The sequence below is a fragment of the Microtus oregoni genome, unplaced genomic scaffold, assembly GCF_018167655.1.
Source record: "Microtus oregoni isolate MIOR12 unplaced genomic scaffold, Mior012 000013F_ref0000133, whole genome shotgun sequence".
NCBI lineage: Eukaryota > Metazoa > Chordata > Mammalia > Rodentia > Cricetidae > Microtus > Microtus oregoni.
This window is the reverse complement of record NW_024543072.1, coordinates 15,283,288-15,307,914: the sequence shown is the minus strand read 5'-3', so window position 1 is coordinate 15,307,914 and position 24,627 is coordinate 15,283,288. Positions and strand designations below refer to the sequence as shown.

Below are 24,627 nucleotides of genomic sequence, written 5' to 3'. Positions count from 1 at the left end.
GACATGTAATTAGTAAGTCCCACATATTGCTTTCTAGACTGAAGAAGTTATAGCTGGGGTGCCTCTACTAGCTGCCACTGCTTTCTTCCTTAATCAGAAATGTCTGATTCCATCTCCTCCTTCCCTAGTTTGCCTGTTTTGTTGTATTAAATGTGGACATGCTTGACACTGTTTCAATAAATGATCTTGTCACTTGGTCTATAATCTCATTTTGGAGCTAGGAGCATGTGTGAGCAAACTAATATATCATGAGGCACCCAAATATCCTATAAAAGAAATTCTAGAAACTTCCAGAGACATGAACTGCTCTCAAATGTTCAGGATCACAAATCCTTTTTCATCTTCTCTGTTCCAATGGACTATTTGTTCCTGGAGTGTCACAAGAGAAAAGTCATGTGACACAGATCTGGGAGGGAACCTACAGAGTGACAGACTACAGTAGCATTATGAAGAGAAGCACTGTGCAGCAGGCATGTTTTGTAATTGAGTGGGTGGTTTGCTCACACTGACATGACGAGTTTTTCCTACAGCAGCTGGCAGAGATCATTAGAACCATGGGCACTCCCAGACAACACTACCCTTCTGCCAAAGTGGGAAAGCTACTGAATAATCACAGGGACTATGTATCACACACATCAAAAGTGATTTCAGGGCTCCTGCCGTGGAGAAGCCACTGAACCTTAAACCAAATGTTGTAATTTTTTTAAACTTGTTTTTTTTACATTTACTTAGTGTGTGTGCATGTGTATTTGTGTGTGTGTGGGGGGGGGGGGGGCAGGGGTAAGCCCTTGTCCAAAACAGTGTGCATGGGGAAGAGGGAAGAACCACTTAAGCAGCGAGTTCTTTCCTTCCTTCCACCGTGGGTATTCTGAGAGTCAAACTAAGGCTGTCAGACTTGCTCAGAAGAGCCTTTCCAGTTGAGCCATCTCATTAGCCCCAATATTTTAACTTTATAAACCAGAGATCACTATTTTTATGTAAATTTCTTTTCTATTTTCCATGGAACGAAGATTTAAACAAACACCAGAGGGAAAATTCTGTGAACATAGTTTCATTGCTTCTGATTCTTTGCTAAGACTGATGCCTGAGTCAGTGTGACAATTGTCTCGGTACTGCACCAAAGGGCCTTACCCTAGTTTAGCTAACAACATATTCCATTGCATCTGGAGGCTGGAATTAAGTCAAATATTGTTGTTGCTATTCTTCAGCCTGTCTACTTTGGAAGGTTGGGCAGCTGTGCTTATCATATCAGTATATAAAATTCTGAGTTGCTCCAGAGACTTTTGTGGTTTTTTATACTTACATATTTGTGTATGCATGTATGTGTACTTGTGTGTGTATGTGTGGGTATATGTTGAGGTCAGAGAACAATTTACAGGGGTAGGTTCTCCCTTTCTGTTGTTTCGGAGGATCAAAGGCAAGTCTTTAGGAGGGACAGTAAGTGTCTCTACTCACTTTGATGGTTAGCTTTTTTTCAACATGATACAATCTAGAATTACCATGGAAAGGATTGCTAAGAGAGATTGTTTAGATTGAGTTGGCCTGTTGGCATGTCAGTGAGGGATTATGTGTTAATTGAGGGTGGTTCAGAATGGTTGGCATCACTCTCTGGGAAGGCCATTCTGAGTTATATGTAGGGAGAAATGGAGCTGCTCATCCACTTTCTTTGTTCTTGACTGTGGATAAATGTGATGAGTTCTCTCAAGTTTCCGCCTCTGTAACTTCCCTATCATGATGGATTATAGCAGGGAAGTATGAGCTGAACAAACCCTTTTTCCCTTCAGTTGTGTTGCTAGGGTTCTTTATCCCCGCAGTTGGAAAAGAAGCTAAAACACCCGCTGAGGAATTCTGCTGTCCCTGCTCAAAAGGATTCGAGGTAGTTTCAGACATGAGCACCTTAAATTTCAGTTAGTGGGGAAAAATTTCTAATATCTGTTTCACACGATGACAGTTATTAATAGCAGTGCCTGATACCTGATGATTTCGATCAGCTATGTTTTCAGCATTCTATCTAGATAAAAAATAAAAAGGTAATATATGAAGAAAGGAAAATATGTGGATCGCAATTCATTGACGTTTCTTTTTCTGAAACATAGGTGTCTTTTAACACGTCACATTACAAACTAAGAATAAATAATTTTGGTCAAAGGTAGATGTATACGGGCATGAATTTTACAAATTTCTCAATGCATTTGCCCTGAGGGACTGTGTTTCCACCACTTGTTTATGACCTAAGTCATTGAAATCATTGAGTTCTATAGAAGATTTGTTGGTATCTGTTAAATATTACTCTACATTTAAGATTATTTGACTTAATATTTGACAGATTTTTCTAACAAAATTCTTTAGCACCTGCAGTATATAAAAATAACCAAATTAGCCTCATCTTACAGGAATTTCCTTGGTAACTAATGAGGAAATATTAATAGTATGCTCATTTTGCTCCTCGGTAGCAGGAAACAGTTGTCTTCCTTTCTACCCCCCTCAACCAGTTCATCTTTGGCCTCCCATCAATAAACAGGTAAGTAAGTGGTACTTCAGTAGTGCCTGAGGATGCTTGAAAACAATTTACTCTTTTAAGTGGATTAAATAATTCATCCCAGAATGTCTCATTCCTTAATGACATTGCAAAAATTAGCTATTTCTTCAGAGGGAGGTCATTTAAAACCTGGATAATGAAGGCTGAGAGTCAGGCTACCTGGGCTCAATGGCAGTCCCTCTCATTTATAGGCGTTATGACTGGGGAATGATGTTTCCGCCCTCTGTGTGGCTGTATACCCTTTTACTGTGGGCATGGTTGGCAGTTTAGGAGTTGCTGTCAGAGTATCTCATCCTTAAATTATTTCCTAGAGCAGTTAGTGCTGGGTAAAAGTCAGCCACTATGGAACAATGCTAAGGGTATGAATATTCTAAAGAAAAGTTAAGGGGATGGGGAGGGAAATGGAAGGAGGGGAGGAGGTGGAAATTTTTAATTAAAAATAAATAAATAAAAAGAAAAAAGTTAATGGAGGAGCTAAAAATCTTAAATTGTAGACTTGCATACATTCTTCAGGGGGAAGCAGATGGCTTTCGCTTGAGCCATGTGCCAATTGCTTCACCCTAAGGTCTGAGGAGTTCTTGGTACTCAGTGGTTTTGAGTGAATGAAGAAATGAACTATGAATTGATTTCTTCTCACTCACATCCTCTTGATGTTTTCCTTCAGGCCGGAACATTTTCAGGCAAGCTGTTTGCCTTGAGAAAGAATCAGCATAGGCTTCTGAGAAATGGTGTGGTTTATGTTCTGCATGTGACTGAAATAACACAATTAATTGCTTTTCTGTCATCTGCTTTCCATCCATCTTTCACTGTAGGGCAATGCCTGTCAGTGTCTTCAAACTGATAGTGATCACAGGGTTTGGCATCTTTAATACAGTAGTGTATGGTCAAAGAGCAGGGGGTAGAGAATTTTTAATAAAAAATAATTTTTATTTGTATATTCAGGCTTGTCAGTTTCCATTAAAAAGGGCATCATAAAAATTAGTAAGCAATTTCCTTTCAATATCCAAGACCATAGACAGTACTTTGCTGGAAAGTCTGCAAATTACAACCCTAGCAACTTTTATATTAAGAGGGATTTATTTTAATCAAGACTCCTATTTATCTTTTTCAGTGTTTGAATAATTTTTAGTTGTGATGTTTGTCCGTGCTGCTGGTCAGGAGTTCCTTATGCTTGTAAAGTACTTAAATTGACTTCCAATGCATCAACACGGCTTACTTCTTAGCTCGTCAAGAAGACTGGTCGCCTAGATTCCTAGTCACAAGCATAGGTAGAACAGAGCATCGTGGAAAAATGGAGACTGGCTCTCTGTTATGTTCTAGCCAGCAGGATAGACTCAGGGTCAGTGTTCATTCATGTAAGCTTTACCAGAAAGATCTTTTTAAATGAAATTGAGGCTAGGGTACTCCCAACTTGAGGTTTATGCTTGTGAATATCTGTAGCCCATTCCTGGAGAGTCTATGCCTCTGGATATCTCTGGTCTACTCCTTGAGGGCCTCTCTGCCTGTCAGCTATGGTCCACTATTTGAGGACATTGTCTCTGAAGACCTGTGGTCCACATGAGAGCCTCTGCTTGCTGATTTCCAAATATTCCTGGCTTTGGTTTCTTTTTGTTTGTGTGCAAATGACAAATTGTGTCATTTGCTGTCTTTTGAATTACCTTACCATAATTTCATGAGAGCTAATCTCACTTGTACCTCATTTTAAAATTCTATATATCCAGTATCTCTTTCATGTTTCTGGAGCACACAGTTGGGGCTCCTTGTCTGCAAAAGAACATAACCTTGCACTTGTCACTTTTCCTCCTAAATTGCATTCTTTGCATAGCAACTTCTGTCCCTCCAAGGAACAGATTCTCCGCTTCCGAATTCTCCCATTATTGCACATTTTCAGTATGGCACTTACTAAGAGAGGGATGGCCAGAATTTTACTCTGTGGTCTCCTGCTGATGATGCTAGAATTCACTGAGAAAAAAATGCTGTCTTTTTACAAAATTAAACAGATAATTAGGAAAATACATATCAATGCAGCCCAAGCAGTGAAACACTTGCCATTAGGAGAGAGGGATAAACCTACATTTTAGAAATACCATTGCTATCTTTCTTCATCAAAGTAGACATTTTGTAATTCACATGAATTTTAATCACTTCAAAGGAACCGCCGGCAAATTGAACTGATGCAGAATGTAGAGGTTGCTGGTAGCTGATGGGAGGGGACCTGGGACATGAGAAGACATAGCGTCTGACTGGTAGGATGGAAGAGCCAAAAAAAAAAAAAAAGTGATGTGATGGCACAACCTCATGAACTTAATTTGTACCAAATTAAGTACTAAAATGAATTAAGTACTTGAAATTACCTAAATGTCAAAAGCGTGTTTTATATGTGTGTATCCATACTTGCACTAATATTACTATCATATGTTTTCGGAAAAGAAATGCTTATTTACTAAACCCCTAAAAGGAGGTCAGCGATTGGATTTGGAAATAAATACAGTTCCAGCAATAGTTTTTCCCTCTTATCCTCATTCCAGACAAATAGTTGTGTAATGAAACCATCATTTAGTCATGTGTTGAATTTACAGAGTGAATGAGTACATAACTGTACAATTAAAAGAAAGAAGGCGCTATTTAAGTAAATAGGCCTGGATGAGTTGATTAGTCTTCTGGGTACAGGCAGTCTAGCTGTTCAAGACTGTCTGTGTCTGTGGGCACACAGGACAGAGGATGATGCTTCTGCCATTTGTTTTTGATCTGACGACACGTCAGGTCAAGGAGTCATGTGGCTTGTGCGTCAGGTACACGCATTTATGTCTTCAATCTACCCAGGACTTTGTGAGCATTGTAAGATCTTTAGTTTTGCCACTGCACAGTGGTCCCATATAACATGTCCAAGAAAGAAGTCTAGTGTCATCAATTCGTGTGTATGATTGTGAAGAACATGCACTATAGCCTTTCATAGCCTGGTTAGGGCTTTGCCTTTTTTGTTAATGTAGAGGTCCAAATAAATTTATGTTGAACAAAGATGTAATCTACAAAAAATATGGTGGATTTTGAAAATATCTTTACAAGCAATTCTTTGATCCCCTTCTCTTATTTGGTATATTTTATTATTTATGCATTGTATTTCCACTAAAATGCCTAGTAACAATTTATAAACTTTGTGGAAATAAATATTAAAGACAATACCAAGAACTGTTACTGTTGATTGTCTAAAAGTTACATCTCAAAGCTAACATAGTTAAAGTAGAGACATATCTTGTGTCTTGGAATGATGGTCTAACAAGCATTGATATCCTTGTTTGGATTTTTCTAACCCATTTCTCTTTCTGTTTCCCTTCTTTCCATGCTGACTTTGATGTAGCAGACCACTTGGGGATTGAATTTATGGGTAAGACAAAACAATTTGTTCCTTAAGTATTCTGAGATCACTTTGATACTCTACACATTGTTCTCTTTCTCTATTTGATTGTAATCAAAATTATTCATTATCATTCACTATTTGTATTAAAAAAAAACCTTTTGTTCACTTCACATTTGGGGAAGGCTCATTATAGAAGTCTTAGCTACATATCCAGAAGATGATGTGATGCTCAACACTTCTAAAATTCCACAGAAATAGGATTTGCCTCTAGGCTTTGATAGTTTCTTCTCATTCTTCCATTTACTTATCTGTCAAATAAGGGTGCTAACAGTTCCTACTTTATATATATAAAAACTGCTTAGCACAGTATTTCAACATGGAAAACATACATGATAATGATAGATAACAACATTTTAAAAAGCTATATATATATCATTGTTTTCTGTTCAAATCCTTTTCTTCTTACAAGCTGGCTTTGTTGGTACATTTTAGCATCAATAATAATTTGTATTGTAGACATATATACATTTATATTAACAAGATTGAAATAATTCTTAAAATATTGCTAATTAATGACAATTTTTTTAAAAAAATATTAGCTGTCTTCAAGAGACTTTACTTTCTATCGTCATAGACAATTTCATTAAAAATTGAAGCTACTTCTGAGTCTATTACAAGTTAAATAAGATATATGCTATGAAACTCAATATGAAAAGATAATTAATAGCTAAGAGTTAGCTAAATTGAAAAACTTATAATTGAGCCGGAGTTCTTCGAGGTCTGCCTGTTTGGATTGTAACCTCCAGATTTTTTCCTCCTTTGTAATGTAGACAAGAATACTAGTTTCACATGTGTATGTGGATTGTGAAATTTCAGACGAATTCACTTATACTCATGCATCCCCTCTCCCACTCATTCTGATGATCCTTAACCAGTCTCAGTCAGCAGAAAAGAAGGCAATTACTAGGCTGGACAGAGTTTAGAGTTTAGTAAATTATGATAAAAAATGCACATACCTTAATTCTACTTAGGCAAAATTATATTAGCCTGGAGTCTTGGGATGCAAGAACTACAGGGAAAGCTGTTATGTATTTAGAATGTGATACCAACAAACATTTGAAGTGAGGTAATGATGAAGGATAGATACACTGGAAGGTCTTTAAGGATGAGAGTAAATGTCACTGTTTGTGTTCTTAGTTATGAGATATAATAATACTGAGAAAATGCTGACAGTGGAGGACATTTATAGAATATGCTTGTGAGATTAGAACCAGAAATATGAGTTTGGAGTACATTATTTGAGAAAAGATGCCAAGTCAGTTGTTGTGTTTCTGTAAGTTGGAGGGTTATAGATTCGTGGCCTCATTTTTGTATCAGAGTTTCTCTTCCTTGTTTCATGACCTGACTCATTAGAACTCTATTACTTGGTTATTTCATCATTGAGACAACAGACACCTCAGTTGCTGCATGTTTGAGCCATTGGTAGATAAACTGGATTCAAACACATGAAGGGCAATGAAACTCAGATAATTATTCAATTGAAGTTTGACTTCAACCATGAAATGTGTGGTTAGTTTGGAAATATGTTAAGAAAAACTGAAATCAAATAATACTCGTAATTGAAGTGCTTGAACAAATTTGTGCCATTGAAAGAGTCACCTTTCATATTGTTGGATAATGAGTGATTTGAAGAAGGAGTTATGAGACAGGAAAAGTTTCAAATCATGCTTATGAGTGAGGTAACCCAGACCCAAAAAGATGAACATGGGATGTACTCACTCATAATTGGTTTTTAGCCATAAATAAAGGACATTGAGCCTATAATTCGTGATCCTAGAGAAGCTAAATAAGAAGGTGAACCTAAAGAAAAACATATAGTTATCCTGCTGGATATCGGAAGGAGACAAGATTGCTGGGCAAAAATTGGGAACTAGGGGGTGGGGTGGGATGGGGGAAAGGGGAGATGGGGAGAGAAAAGTGAGAAAGGGAGGATGGGGAGAGCTTGGGGGAATGGGATGGTTGAGATAAAGGAAGGATGGATATGGGAGCAGGGAAGTATATATCTTAATTATGGGAGCCATTTTAGGGTTGGCAAGAGCCTTGACTCTAGAGGGGTTCCCATGGGTCCAGAGAGAAAGTAGCCAAATTGAGCAAAGTAAGTAAGCAAACCCAACTGGAGGTCATGGTTTAAGGAGGTATGCTTTATTTCATGTATAAGCAGATATTATTATTGCTCAAGATGAAACAAGGGTTTCAGAATTGAAATAGATAACGTTTACTATATGTAACATTCTCCAAGACCATAGTTCAATAGATGATAGTGGGATTATTAGCAACTGAATAAAAAACTATTTCCTCCGTGCCTCAGAAAAAGAAAACTTTATTGCCAGGGAGTATTCTCTCTTGACCAGGGCATGTGGTTCTGGTCAACATATGAGTATTTTTCATCTAAGTGATGATTCAGTGGCCTAAGCTGATCTTTCTGGTGGCTTCAATATCTCCCAGGTTACCTCCTCAACTGCTTCTAGCTGTCAACATTGGGACAGAGAACACAGGCTTCCTTAAAACACTTGGTCTGAAATAACTCACATCACTTTTTCTTAATAGTTTGTTCCCTAGAACTAAGCAAATAACACCATTATTTCACAAATATTCCCGGTAAATGCAACATTAGACTCATTAAAAATTAATAGTCATAGTAATTTATATCATAATATGAATTATAGAAAAGTGAAAACACTCAGAAGTTTTGGAAGACACAAGAAAAAGTTCTCCAGGAGCCAAGGGTACAGATCCATAACTTTGTAGGTATAAACAATGTTAAAACAGCTTTTAAAAATGCTAAAGGTGAATGGGACTATTCACATAAGATTTGGGTTTTAGTTACAGTAGGAAAAATAAAGTCAAAAAGAGATTATGATGCTGAGGAATGTTGAAAGATACAGCTGAGAAATTTCAGAGGAGGAAGAGGCTAGAGCTAAGCCATGGGCCAGGAAACAATAAGCATGGATTGTGTGATAGAGGATAAGCCGTTGAAAGGGGTAAGCAGTCAGTACTCCTCATTCACCAATGGTAGCAGGGAATAGGTATCAATGACATGGGTTTATGGCCCTCAACATCATTTGAGAAAAGTGAGCACTAGGCCTCATGGATAAAGAAATTTGTTCCACTGGGCTGTGGGGATTTCAGGGTCTAAGAATGGCTGTTTCAAGGCTGTTGAGCAGAACACCTGTACCCCTAGGAATCACCACACAGCTGCTGGTAAGGCTGGAGATTTTTAGATCCCAGAAGCAAAGTGACGAGACAGCAAATGAAATTGCTATACAAGATGTTAATTATCTCTGCTGAAAGAAATAGACCAGTTTCCATCTTATCAGGACACTTCTAGCATTCCTGATATGTATAGCACAGTGGAACTAAGAGGTGTGCTGAAAAGTCTAAGTGAGAACTCATTTGTAGAGTGCAATTCTTAGTCCAGGTAAAATAGTACGTTACTGTGTAGTTCATCTGTATGCCACTCGAGCGTAAAGTTATAGCAAGTCATGCAAAAATTAGAGTCAAATCATAGGTCTAAAGTCTTATAGGGACTGAGTTCGCAGTGTGTGACTTATTTGTCTCCTGAAATGATACTGCCTTGGAGAGAAGGGGTTGACTAGTAAAATGGAGCTAGGGCAATACCTGGTACGTAGGTATACATTGCCAACTGTCAAGGGATAGTTCAGAGCAGTGCGTGGGGTTTACACAATTAGGGGATATACTGTTTCAATTACCTTCCTTGCCCACTTATACCCTTTGCTGAATCAAAATATGTAAAGTGTTGTTTGTGACTTTGCAAGCAAACATTTTGAATTTAATCTGTGATTACAGAATTGATGTGGGTAAAATGTCTTGAAGATGGTTATTGAATTATTACATTATTAAATCATCTATAGATGAGAATTTCATATGAAAATGGTAGTGTACAGAAAATGTTTATGAATTTTATCAGGTCAGTTTGATGGGCAGATAATTTATACCAATTTTGTTCACATGTGTGTATAAGAGGGTGGATGAACTATTTAAATAGAGCTGACTTTTACATTACTCTAAAGTTCAAGCAAAATGTAGTAGAAAATTCCAAGCTTTCCTGTCTATCTCTCACATGTGCAAAGCCTCCCAGTTTTTTTTAGTTTCCCACAAAAGAAGCTTAAGTTACCCCTAAATCACCCACATATGCCTTTACTTTTCACAACCCTTGACAGTCACCAACCTTTTTATCATTATTATAGTTTTGCCTTTTTCAGAATGTCAAGATGTTGGAATGTCTCTATCCTGAGAGTAAGCTTCACTGCCTTTTTACTGTCATAATAGTTCAGCAAAATTACTAGTGTGTGATGTGAATATTTGTCAAGAGACATCAACACCTCCATGTCTTTTCATGATTTTTACAGAATATCTCTTTTTATTGCTGAACAGTCTTTCAGTGTTCAAATGTTTCAGTTTGCATATCTCTTTGACTTCACAAGACTCATCTGGTCGTTTTCCATATTTAAGAATTCTCAATATTATTTTATAATAAGCAGCCACATGTATAGATATAAACTTTCATTTTTGGTGGATCATATGGTAAGGATACATTGTTCTATAAGAAATTGTTTCACTCTCTTGTATAGTGTCTATACCACAGTGCATTTCCATCAGTAATATAGGAGCAGAATTGTTGGTCCACATCCTCGCCAGGACTTAACCCTGATAGCATTTCGGATTCCAACATTTCTGGGAGGTGTGCAGTGCCCGCACAATCTTGCCATTTGCCTTTTGCTGACATCTAATGAGGAACATTTTTTACTATGTTAATTTGGCATCTATGAATCTTCTTTGGTAAGATGTATGTCAAGATCTTTGGTGCAGTTTTGACTGTTTTAGGAAACAAATTTTTAGAGTTCTTTCTATATGTTAGCTAGTAGTGTTGCATCAACTACATCTTTCTTTGGCAATTACTTTCTGTCAAGTAATGGCTCCTCTTACTATTGTCTTGACAGTACACTTCACAGTTAAAAAATAATTTTACTGAACTGTGATGGTTATATAACTTTTTCTTCTGTATAAATAGTGTTCTGTCTAAAGTGTCTTTGAAACCTGGTGTCATTCCAGGTTTTTTTTTTTCCAGTAATGTTACAGCTTTGCATTTTGTATTAAAGAATATGATTCATTTTGAATTAGTTTTTCTGAAGACTAAAGCAAACCTGTCCTGGTGGTTTCATTTGTACAAGACAGCCAGCTGTTTGAACATTACTTGTTGAATATGATATCTCTCTTCAGTTGACAATATCTCTGTGTGACTATGTCTGGGCATTCTGTCTTGAAGTCAGGTAGTATCAGCCTTCCAGTTATTATTCTTATTATTTCTGTTGTTGATGCTATAAGATTACTCTACATTTATGATATCATTAGCAAATAAAAAGACATTTTTCTTCCTTTCTAATTTACATGCTTTTATCTCCTTATCTCACTTGACTAGTCATGATTGGCAGTACCAAAAAGTGTAAGAAGAGCTATGTCTACTTTGTTACTGGACTCAAGTGAAATACTTGAGTTTCCCATCAATAAAATAAGCATAGCATTAAATGTGGGGTATTTATAAATATTCTTTCTCAAGTTGATGGTGTCATCTCAATTCTTAGTTTTTTAAGAGTTTCTAATCATAAATGATCTTTCAAGTATTCTCTATCCATGTATAGCTATGATCATGCAATTATTTTCAGTTTATTGAAATCATGATTACATTAGTCACTTTTCAATTGTTGAAACAGCCTTGGATACCTAGAGTAATTTCACATGATAATGTTGTCCAATTTTATTTTAATTAATCCTGGGATTTCTGCTTTCTAAAATCTCCAATTTTACTTTGAGTAACATTAATTTACTTTTTAGTTGAGGTACATTGTATTTCACAAAATAATGCAAGCACATGTTTTCACCAATACTCCCAAAGAGTAGGAATATCTGTGTGCCTGCTGATCAGCTTCAAAACCTAAAATCTTCAAAAAGTTATTAACAAATTCCCATTTTACACCCAAGAACTCCAAACCATATGCTTTAAGATTCTTAACACTATTTAATCACCACATACTTATTTGAGTTACTGTATGTTGGATGTATTGAAGTCCCCCAAGATTTAAAAAAAAAAAAAACAAAGCTGAACATAGTAAAGTGATATAATCAGGACTATAAAATGTTACAAGCAAATTCCAATAAAAGAAAAAGAAGAGGAAGTGATTAAATGCATTTGGAGAGCACTGGGACGGGATCCCAGAACAGAAGGCACTTGAGCAGTAGCCAAATGGGTAAGTTGCATTAATGGAGTCATAGTACAAATTTATACTACTTCTTATTGCTTCCTCATTACTCAGTGCTTGCAATTTCAGGTTCACTCTCTGGGACTAAGGACTGTCTATCGTTAGAGCTGGAGAGAAAAGACCAACTTTACTGAACGTAATTAACCAAAAATCCTTTCTAGTTAATTTATTAACTTAAAGGGATACTAATACAATGCAATAATCCATGCCAAATCCAGCGTTTGTGAAGCTGTCAACATTCAGAAAGATTTTTAAATTATATTTATAAATTTTTCTTAATGACACTTGTGGGATTTGTGCCATGAAAAATTAAAAAACAAATACTGATATGGAAGGCACTGTCATTTACAGCATAACACCAACTGGAACAACTAGGGCAATAATTTAGACACACATATACAGAATTACGTTTCAAAAATAAAATCATAGAATTGACAAATTATAGAATTAAACAATTAGCTAATTGTTTCTTTAGCTTGATTTAAACCTTGACTATTAATATATTGCTTATTAAAACATTATTAAACATTGTTATTTTTTTAATTTTTTCCTTTTTTCTTTTTTTATGTTATTGATTTTTTTTGATCTATATATTTTTCTCTGCTTCTTTCCCTTCCTCTCCCCTCCCCTCCAGCCCTCTCCCATGATCGCCAGGCTCCCAATTTACTCAGGAGATCTTGTCCTTTTCTGCTTTCCATGTAGATTAGATTCATAAACATTGTTTATTAATACATTACTAAAATAGAAAAATTTTTAGGATACTATTTAATAAGTGTTTCTCACAATGTGACTACATCAATCTATGGAATTATAGAACTTCTTTGTAAGGCCAAGTCATCATTGGCTTCTATAAAGTCCAGATATTCCTCCATATGTGTTATTTGGCTAATGAACGTATCAAACTGCACACTCTTAGAAGGTTCAATGATGAAAGTACAAGGAAGATTTCTACCTAACAAATACCAAGCTATTCTACTGAGTGCTCAGGCACAAAACATTTCTCCTGTGTCCACTGGAATTATTTGTTATTCACAAACTTTCTGTTCATGCACTGATGTACTTCATGTTCTAGGCATCAACAGTGATTGTAGAATAACAAGTGTAATGCTCTTTGAAAACTTTATCAAAACACAGGGAAAGCTAATTATGTGAAAAGATTTTTATGCAAATCTCTGTTGTGGTAGCTGCGGGCCTGCTTTTCGTCCCACCCGGCTCCCGCACGGCTAGCTTTACACCAGAAATAACAACACACAAACTGTATTCTTTTAAACACTGCTTGGCCCATTATATCTAGTCTCTTCTTGGCTAACTCTTGCACCTGGACTAGCCCATTTTTAATAATGTGTGTAGCACCCCAATGTGCGCTTAGTGGGAAGATTCAAGCCTACGTCCATCCTGGGTCTGAGCATCATCACTTCTGCTCCAGAGAGCAGAGCTATCGAGTCTGAGCTCACTTCCTCTTCCTCCCAGCATTCTGTTCTGCCTACTCCACCCACCTAAGGGATGGCCTATCAAAATGGGCCAAGGCAGTTTGTTTATTACCAATAACCTTCCTCCATCAAATCTCTTTCATTCTCATTTAAAAAAATAAAATGAACACTGCTTATTGGTGTTGTTTTGCCTTGTTTCAAGTATACAATAATATATTTTATATGGTTTGATTGAGGAAAGCCTGGAGTGATTCTCAATTTCAAGTTACAGAATTTTAGAAATTCATATTTTAATTAAAGTATTAAATTATAGCAAATTAATTGCTGCATTTTGATATTAAAATAGAGCATTGAATTTCTGCCAGGAGATGCATAGAATTATGCTATATTTTAAGTATTAGTGTTATTTATTTTCATAATTTTAAAATTAACAGATTTGTGACATCAAGTTGACCATTTATTAAGTAACCTTCTATTTTTTTTAAAGCACATTGAATATATTTAGTGGCCACTAAAGAAAGCCTCATGAGAATAGCCAGTTTCTATATCTGCTCAGATGTTATTTAGAACTGTTATAATCTATAGCTACTCTGCATGTTGTAAATGAATCTATATGGATTTCTTTAGTCTATCAGTTTTACATGTGACTCAAGTGAATTAATTTTTTGTTCTAATTTTGAACTATCATTACAAATTTGAAAGTAAGAGTCTTTCTTTCCCTAAATAATACCTGTGAATTAGAATTATTTGGAAACAAAAAGGGTCTCCATTAAAAAAATAAAATTGTTAATTATGGACAAACATTTAATAGGGTGTTTGTAGAAGGGGTATAGTCAAAGAGTACAGTTCTACACTTTCCTAGGACCTATGGCAGGCAGATTCAAGAAATCCATAACCTATAAAAGCCTATCTCACAAACCATTATATGTCTACTTCTTGATACTGCCCATCTGTGGAGGACAAGACTTTCTACCGACAAACAGACTTCTAAGCACACTTCATGTTTGAATGCCTGATAAACTAGTGGTCATTAGTTATTAGCTAATATAAAATATTAACTCCAAATGGCAATCCCTGTGTGGGTGAACACCGGAGAGTAAACAATTGTAGATGAGTGTGGCTAAGCCATTCACCTATAAAATTGATGTATATTTTATAGCAATGTTATTGAAATGAAGCAAAATCATTTATCTTGAAAATAGCATTCCCATTCATCCTGACATGCATAGTTTTTCTGTACTCGAGATGACATTATTTAAAATGTACTTGTAGGGTAAGTTGATTTATCCAGAACATGTTATCCAAGAAGTTATGAATTTCTTTCCTATTTAGAAAACAAAGTCATTGGAAAGAATGTGGCAATTAAAATGCATGATTTTATTTTGGTTAAAATTCAACATGAACTTATGTGTCTACTTTAGCTTGAAACAATTCCTTCCTTGGATTCAATTTTCTTATCTGAAAAAAAAATAAACAACGGTTATTCCAGTGATTCTTGAAATTGTTGAAAACACAAAACTATCTTCTAACCTACTTCATTCTGTTCTTTAACTTTCCTTCCCCTAGTTGTCTGTCTGGTTCTTGAGGTGATTCCTCCTCCTGATCTCCTCCATCCTCTCATTATCCGTCTAGTACTCCAACAGATTCCTTCTGCCTCACCTCCTCCGTCTCGTCATTTGTCCAGAACTCCAACTGAGTTTTCCTGCGTCACCATCTCTGCCCCACATACTACATTAAATTTCAACTTCCCCCTTAGCTTTAGCCTTTCTTGAGCCCAAGAAAGTTCATTTTGATGGTATTTCTACATGTTCTAAGATGGTTTTAAATTTTAAAGTATATAATGAGCATCATATTCTTAGGGTAGCTCATGTACAGCATTGGCTTGAAAATATTTCAATTTAAAATTTTTTTTGCTCCTCCCAACTTTAATTTTATCTCTACATTTGTAATAATTTTATTACAACACTGAACATGCCCTCTGTCACTTTTTACAACTTGGATTCTAGTGGGAAATTCTATGGTTTTTAAAATATATATTTGAATTGAATTTTTTGGTATTAAATTTTCTTGGGATTTAAATTTTATTTTAATTTTTCATGCTGCTTGTCTATATTGTAAAAAAGCATAATAATATTTTACATATGAACCTTTTATATACTCTTGAAATATATTATAGAAAGAGTGTTTGCCTCACATATACTTATATTTTTTCGGAAGTACTCTTTAGCCAAAAAAAAATCCCTGACTCATGATTAGAAACTGGATTTCAGGTGGGCCAGATTAAGGACCTTGGTTGATCTGCACTCCCACAGGAGACCATGCTGAGGTATGAGGTATGTGCTGATACTGGAGATCATGTGGATGTCTGTCAATCAAAATGTCACCAGAAACCATTGGTAGTCCATGCTCTGCTCTTGCTGGGTGTAAAGGGCAAGAAAGCTACTTTTGTGTGGTATTGATGACTGCATATGTACAGTTGAGAAGGAGGGAAGTGGTGATATAGGCCTTCCCCCAACCTTACTCCCCCCAAAAGATGTAACAACCTAGAAAGAAAGCCATTGAAAAGAACTCTTAAAAATTGTGATAAGGATTCTGAGGTATGGGTCTCCATGGTAGATAGCTTCTGGCAGGGGTACGGGTTGGGAAAGACTCTGTTTTCTTTGAGGGCTGACCACTGGGAGTTTGAGCATGCTCTGGTGTGTGTGGGCATCCCAACTTGGACTTATTTGCTTCTTTGTTTTCTTCTTCTTGAGGGGGATCATGAGGGGCAGACCTGGGAGTACTGGGAGGTGAGTGTGATTGGAGATCATGGCCTGGAGTCCCAGATAATCAATACAAATATTGTATAAAAAGGAAAAGAAGAAGTAAAATAAATAATGGATTGCTTTTGGCCATTATATCCTTAATAATATATTTACCATGATTACTCAAGTAAAATAGAGTACTCTGTACATATTTCTATTCCTTGCCATTTTAATTTTAGACATTTTTTCTCTCTCATCAATAGAAAACACTAGTATTGTATGTATTGATTTTAAAAGTAACAGATATGTTCAGATATTCTGCCCTTCAGAATTAATATTGATAACTTAGGTTATAGTGAGTGTAGATACTCTTTGGGAATTTTATTTGTTTATAGGATGGGATCACAAATTCACAATGACAGTTGAAAGTTTTAATGCCTTCTATTGGTTTGACGTTGTAATAGGAAAATAAAAGAGATTCATTAAAATCAGCCCCCACACATGTACCCATGAATAGACACATGCATGTACACATGATTAAAAATAAAATAAACCTTTTAAATATAGATATATAAGTAAATCATGATTTACAATGCATCTTTTGGAGAAATTTTACTGTGTCACTAGATAATGAGTCCCCTAATTAATTTCTGGAAGTGGTTAATATATGGTTTGGTTTAATAATCTTCCATTCAGATGCTAATTCAAGTGTGTGTGTATCTATTATTTAAAATCACTATACAAACCTTGCTAGGTTGAATTTTCTAGCATGTTCATATATCATGAAGTAAATTTGACATAATCCCTCAATTTCAACATTGTTTCATAGATACATGGTTATTTCTCCTATTCCCTATTTTTGTCTTTTTATATATGCTCCAAATTTTCTTTATTCATTTGTGTTTGTTTCCTTTTAATTCTCCTTTGTCTTAGAACTAAAGTCTCATTAGCAACACCTTTCAAACACATGTGCATCAAAATCCCTTTGGAGGAAGAGGAATATATTATTGACGAGTGGAAAGCTTTTTTGTAAAATTCAGATGGGGACATTATGTTTTGAGGCCCTTTCCACCAAATGTACACTACTTCAACTCTATCATTTTAACTTTTCAATTATTCAACTGATGTAGAATGGGACCAACCCAATCAGGAATTGTGGGGTTTAGTTTTGGCATTGACAACAATTCATTAAGAATATTTCTATAGTTATAAGATCATAGCAAATCATTGGTAAAAGGAAACGTGGAGGCATGCAAGTCTGAAATTTATTCTGAAATTTATCCTCTCCTTCTTTTGAACAGAACTAAAAGATGCTGAAGGTCTTCCCTGCATTTAATCAACTGCAGATACAAACTAGAATTGAACAGCCAGACTTTGTTGCTATTTCATTTGTTTTTCTTGATAATGTTTTGGCTATGTTACTTGTCCGTTATTAAGAAGTTTTATGATGTCATAGTGCCACGATATGGGTGTTTTATGTGTGTGCATGTTCACACACATTAATATGTAGTCAAACATTAACATTAGATCAGTTCCTTTCTTGTTTTCTTCTTAAATTTAATATGTGTTTGTTATTATTATTGTTACTGAAGCTGGAGCTCACTGATTTGGCTTGGCTGCCTAACCAAAAAGTCCCATCTATCCACCTGTCTGTGTCTCTCTACTGATGGGATTAGGTACATGTCCTCATGACAAGCTTTGTACATAGGTGATAGGGATTCCAACTTTGGCCCTCATGTTCTTATGTCCCAGTGAGTTTTGTTTTTACATGGCAGTTGACTCACGTCCTACACTCTTTAAAGACAGTGCTATTTACATTTAGACAGAAGGAAAGATGTGTTATATTCCATTGCTACATCATGTAACTGGGAGAATAAACTTGTAAAGAGCAAAGATTGATTCTGCCTCACTGTTTTGAAGGTTTCAGTCTATGAACAGTTGGCCCCATTTCCATGTGTTTGTGAGAAGTTAATGTTTCATGGCAGGAGGAAATGAGTAAAAAAAATTCTACCCATGGCCAGTCAGTGAAAGAAGGAACTATTAGTCTTCAAAGGCAGCATCCTTTTAATGACCTAAAGGCCTCCCACTAAACCAGTCCTAAATGCGGAACCACTTCCCAACAGTGTTACTTGGGAGCCATGTCTTTGCTACAAAGATGGTGAAGCGCAGTGGTAAGATGCACACTATAACTGTAGGTGTATTGCTTCTATGGTGATCCTGTTCAATTGGCTTTGACGCTTGATGATATCGCTGTAGGAAAATTCCAATGAACAAAGATACTTTGATATAGAAGCAAGTTTTAGCTTCCAGAAATGTCACAGAGGCTGCATTAGCCATCCATATTTCTGACCTGGCTGAAATGTGATATAGCAAGAGAGATTAGGTACCATGCCTAGATGCTATTAATGAGTTGCCATTTTCATGAATTTATGATCATTCCATCTGTGCTGATTCCATCTGTGTCCCTCAAGCACATCTCAGACAGAAGTAAATAATAGGCTGTTGTTAAATGTTTCTGGGTGAATAAACTTGCATAAGGAAGTCCAAATGCCTTAGCATATCCTGGCTTTTAGTACTTTGAAAGTGTTTTCTACTTTTACCTAGGTGACCTTTAAATTTTCTTCTATATTGAAAAATAAAGAAAAGTACAAATATAGTTCAAAGAGTTTATGACAAATTAGGACTTAGCTCAGAATTAAGCTTTCTGATCCCTACTGTATAGCAAAAATTGCTAGAATCAGCGGTCATAATTGAGCTTCAAGTAAAGGATTTGTTTTTCAATTTGCTTTCAGGTAATGGGGAAAATGAGAATGAAAGCTTAGCATGTATAAATCACAGGTGTGTTCATGCTAGGTGACTTCGAATCATTATATTTACAGCTTGCTCTGCAATGCCAAATGCACTGTACTGAAACACACACTTAAAGGTGAAGGGACCAGTATTTCCCCAGCAACAGCAGTGTGGTAGTCATGGTGCAAGAAATAACTAGGATTCTCTCAAATATTGTCCCTTTACACAGAAAAGGAAACTGAACCATGTATAAAACATGTGGGATTAACAGGCATATTCTTGTGTGTGGAACATATATGTAGGTATCAAAATTATTATAACTTATGCCCAAGTAATTTGCAGTACAGACAGAAGTTGAACTTAGTTTTACTTCTTAGTGCTCCGCTGGAATTCGCAAAGTCAGTTAACATTGTTATTAGATTTTGAATATGGCATATGTTACATACATTTAAATTATAATTTAATTGCAAATATGAATCTACAAATTTGGAAAAGTCTGTACATAGCATGTCATCATCGTGTACACTAAATCTATTTGTCACACCAGCTTTTTTTCTTTTTCTCTTTTTAGTAAATTGAGCCAGTTATTTGGATAAGTATAGAAAAAGAGTCTGGTCCAATAAGATTGAACATGATGATAAGTCCAGCCTATAGTCACAAATAGTATTTTCCTAAGTTTGTTTCTTATTGATATGATTGTTTGAAATGTGTGCACATATAATATAAAATTAATAACAAATAAATGGTTATATATTCATACAGCAGAATTCCATGACAAAATATATTGAGTGAATCCAAGGGATGTAAAATTAAATATTTGTTTTTAAATTATACTCCTTACCTCTGTTATAGTAAAAATGTATTTTCTGACATTCTGAGTAGAAAAAGTTGTTTACAAATTTCTCAGACCTTATTCCAAAATTCCCATTATATGAAAAAATTAACCCTTGAGTTATTTTGGTATGGCATATTTTTATAAATGGTTATTAATTTATTTATTTAACAAGATAGTATCATTATGTACTCATCATTGTATTGTTAAGGGTGTTGAATAATTAAAACAGAAAGATCCCTGCATAGGTAGAGAGAAAGAATACAAACAAGACAAACTTAAAATGTGGCTTCTCCTTTATGAATCCTAAGATGAAAACCGAAAAGGGAGTAGAATAGAAATAGCAGGAGAAACAGTGGATTATTGCACAAAGGGGGCCTAGAAAGGTGCTTTCTTAAGTCCTCATGGGAAGATGTGAGTAAATGTGTTCTCACCTTAGGTACTGTACGAATGACAGCTGAAGATAACAGTTCTACTGGAGGAAAGCTTAGTGAAGCAATGAGTTTCTCAGGTTTATGTTCAAGAGTTCAAGTGAGAGGGGAGTTGTCAAAGCATGGCTGACTTAAAGAATGCCATCCCATGGGTGAAAACTTACAAAAGTTGCCCTTTGGAACTCCCTGTGGCCATAGCAGAAAGGAAGGGAACAGTTCGATGCTAGGAAAGCACAGAAGTTATAAGAGCCAGACCAGGTGGTCCTTGAGAGGAGCTGTTGAAGAATTGGCTTATGGGTGAATGAGGGATCCTTTGGATGGTTTGGAAGCAGTAAAACACAAGTATCCTAAAGATGATGTTCTTTTCATGATAATCAAGAGTGGCTGAAAGGGAGAGAAGAAAGTGTGTGGCGGTGGAGGGGAACTCTGTTGCAAAAATCTAAAGGCTTAAGGTAGGTGAGTTACAGTCAGAATCTGTATGTATTTTTAAGGAAGAGTTTACTGGATTTGCTGAAATCTCCATGTTGAGTGTCAGATAAAGAGTTGCCCAGGATGACTCCGGGATCGGGAATTCAGTAGCAACATCCTAGAAAGGAGGCTTCAGGGTTGATGTTAATCATTTTGGTAGGTTCTACAAGAAGCTGGGAGTCAAATCTTTGAATATGACTGTGAGGGTGGTTCTAGTTTGGGTTAAATGAGGAAGGAATATCTTCCCTGAATGAGAACAGTGCCAGAGGCCCCAGGCTGAATAAAGAAGAGAAAACTACTAAGGACCTGTACTCACTGCTCTCAGCTTTCTGACTATGAATGAATTGTGGCCAGTTGCCTGCAGGTGCAGTCACACATCTTCCCCTCCTGTAAGAACCATGTTTTCAATGTCTAAACCAGGAAAGACATAAACTCTTCTTCATTACTTTGTTTTTGTCAATTATTTATCAACAAATAGAATGATTCAGCCAGAAATTTAGTTTGGGGCAATTTTGAGATGTTTTCTGGGCTCTAAGATGCAGCATTTATTTTGAAAAATTAAATACTGACATATTATGTGTTATTCGCATAGAGCTCATGGAAATTACATGGTCAAAATGGTAAATACTTAAGGACTTCACAGAGCCTCATCCTGAACTAAATTCTGTCAGCTAACTGTCCTGGTTTGAGTGAAAATGACACCCATAGGCTTATTAGGAGCTGTGGCACTATTGGGAGGTGTGGTTTTCCTGGAGTAGAAGTGGTCTTGTTGGTGGAAGTGAGACACTGTGGGTTGACTTTGGGGTTTTGGATACTCAAGCCAGGCCCAGTATTTCTCTTTTCCTGCTGCCTGATGATACAGATATAGACTCTCTGATCTTTCTCTAGCACCTTGTCTGCCTGTGTTCCTCCATGTTTCCCACCAAGATGATAATGGAGTAAGCCTCTGAACTTGTAAGCCAGGTCCAATTAAATGTTGTCATTTATAACGGTTTCTGTGATCACAGTGTCTCTTCACAGCAATAGAAACCTTTTGTAAGACACTAATCTAATACTTCCACCAAACATCAAAAGAAAAAAATAGTCAAGAAAAAGAGGTGGCAGTAGAGAAAGCAAAAATACCTGCCCTTGCCATTATCGATTTCTTAAGTCCTTGCCTTGTGTAAGTTGGAGAATAGAGTTAGCAGTGGAACAGTAGAAGTAGTCACTGGGTGATGCTACATCATTACCCCTGAAGGAATCTCTTAGGCATCCTGCTTATGAAATTTGCTCTGCCCGCTCCAACTGATTCTGCCCTCCAGGAATTGTTGCTGATATGCAGAGATAGCTAGTAGCTTCAGCCTGCCACCTGAAGTACTTCGGTGACAGCTAGCCAAGAAAGCCAATATTCTTAAATTAATTTAATGGACTCTGTTCTCATATCCTTGGGTTGCTCCGGAACTTTTATTAGAAAATATAGGGAATGTACGTGATCTCACTTCCAGGCAGTGTTTCTTTATTCTTTTATTTAAAAGAAATTCAGTGTAGGAAAATTTTAAATTATTGGCATATGAAATACATTTATTAAAATAGAAAAACATAAATGTTCCACTTAATTTCTTTTATAAAGTTCAAACTCAGGTAATGAGCCATGTGAAGAAACAGAACAGGTATAGCAAGCTAGAAGCCAATTTTCACTCCATGAATCTATATTAAGGGAGAGTTTACCAGATTTGTTGAGAGATCTATAGTGATGTAGTTACTTTCCAACTTAAAAACAATAAAACAATTGTAAAAATCCTGCTATGAAACTCTGTTTATTTTATTCAGCATTTTATCCCTGAATACTATAGCTTTAATGTCTTATTTATTATATTCCATATATACATATATGAACATAGACAGACTATGAAAACATATTCAAAATATAAATATATTAATTATAGGAATGTAGTTTTCCCTTCCAGCTATTAATACATATCTGGTTTGATAAGTTTTAGAGTATTAGAAATAATCCTTCCTTGAGGACTATAGCCATATTGTGTAAGTATGTGTTCATTTCTATGGAGTATTTTGGGACCATAAGATCAGCTTATACTGCAATTTCATAAGTGATACAAGTCTTCTAATGGTGCTGATTTATTGTTTTATCATTTTTTCTCTATAGGGCCTAATTAATTCCCCCCCCCCCGAACTGTTGAATTTCTGTTGTTCTGTAAACATCTATGGCTGACATGGCCTCTAGTTACTACCTTGCCATTCTACTTTGCATGTAGTGGTAATTTATCTTTCCCCAATGAGAATTTATGCACATTTTCATGACTATTTGATATTCTGGCAACCTGTTCTTTAATAATTTATTAGAATTCATACCCACTTTCTAATGGATTTTCTCATTTTGTTACTGATTTTAAAAGAGGCTAGTCCTTTGGCTTGTTTGTTTGTTTGTTTCTCTGCCTTTGTTGTTTACTTTTTTGAGATAAGGACTCCCTATGTAACTAAGATTGGTCTAAACCTTGCTGCGAAGACCAAGCTGACATTGGGTCATGATCCTCGCACCTCAGCTTCCTAGGAGGTTGATTTTTACAATTCTTCATATAACTTAATTCTAAAAATCTGACGTGATAGGTAAACCAGCTTCCTACATCTATGCATATCTTATCCTGGTTATTCCTGGGATCTGTGTTCCCAAATGAATTTTACAACCATCTAGTTATTTCTGAAGAGAAAAAAATAGAGCTCATTTGAATTTTCTTTGAAATTAGATGAAAACTACAGATGAGTCTGGAAAATATTGATAAATGTTTAAATGCTATATTGTCTAATACATGGTGATGCTGGGTCCTTTCTATTTCTGTAGATCTTTAATTTATCTCACTGATATTTTATAGATTTCTGCCTAGAGGTCTCACACATCCTTGTCAGATTTATCCTTGACATTTAGTTCTCTGATGCTGCTATAAATGATATTGATTTTTCAATTTCATTTGCTGCTTAGTGGTTCTACAGAGAAATCCAATTGATTTTTATGTATTGAGTTTTTATCGAGCAACTTTCCATACTTATGACTTTCCTATAGATACTTTGGAATGTCTACAAAATTATATCATTTGACTATTTAAGTACTTTTATTAATTTTTTCTGTAATGGCTATAGAATCTTACATATAATTCTAATCCAAAGTCATCATACGTTTCATTGTTTTAAGATCAATCTAAGAAATTTTAAGTTTTTTTCTTTATGTATAAGGTTATGTAGATACTTACAATTATGAGAAGAAAATTTCTTCACTTGGTATTTTGCAAAAATGTTTTGAAAAATAAACCCCAACTGAAAGAGCTTCTGGAATCTATTGACATCAGCCTTGAATCTATTAATGTAATGAATTAAACGTGTTGTTTTTCAAGTGTTAAAACAATTTCCCATTCCTGAAACAAGCTCAAATTGTCTGTCACATATTCCTACTTTAAATAGTGATAGAATTAGGTTTTGAATTTTTTAAGGTGTTTTTTTCCATACATATACAAATTTGGAATTTGGACCTTTTTTTACTCCAAAGATATTAAGAGGTATTGATTTAAATTTAGATCTAAAAAAATATTCTCAGTCTACACAAAAATCAAGCTGGTAAGACACAGAAAAGCAAAGATCAATCAATAGAAAAGGCAAAAGATATTAACAAAATGAATAAGAATAACTTTAAAATATAATTATCATA

The 24,627-nt window shown here is 35.6% G+C and overlaps 1 protein-coding gene across 9 annotated transcripts in view; it reads left to right on the top strand.

Annotated features, from left to right (window-relative positions):
* Nrg3 (neuregulin 3) overlaps nt 1-24,627 on the top strand; it is a 983,941-nt gene that overhangs the window by 871,761 nt on the left and 87,553 nt on the right. For 5 of the 9 annotated variants that reach the window (XM_041662383.1, XM_041662387.1, XM_041662381.1 and 2 more), the window contains exon 4: nt 5,898-5,924. In XM_041662383.1, coding sequence (XP_041518317.1) covers nt 5,898-5,924 — 27 coding nt within the window. The remainder of the gene's footprint in view (nt 1-5,897; nt 5,925-24,627) is intronic. The other 4 variants (XM_041662384.1, XM_041662388.1, XM_041662386.1 and 1 more) reach the window with 1 other exon arrangement.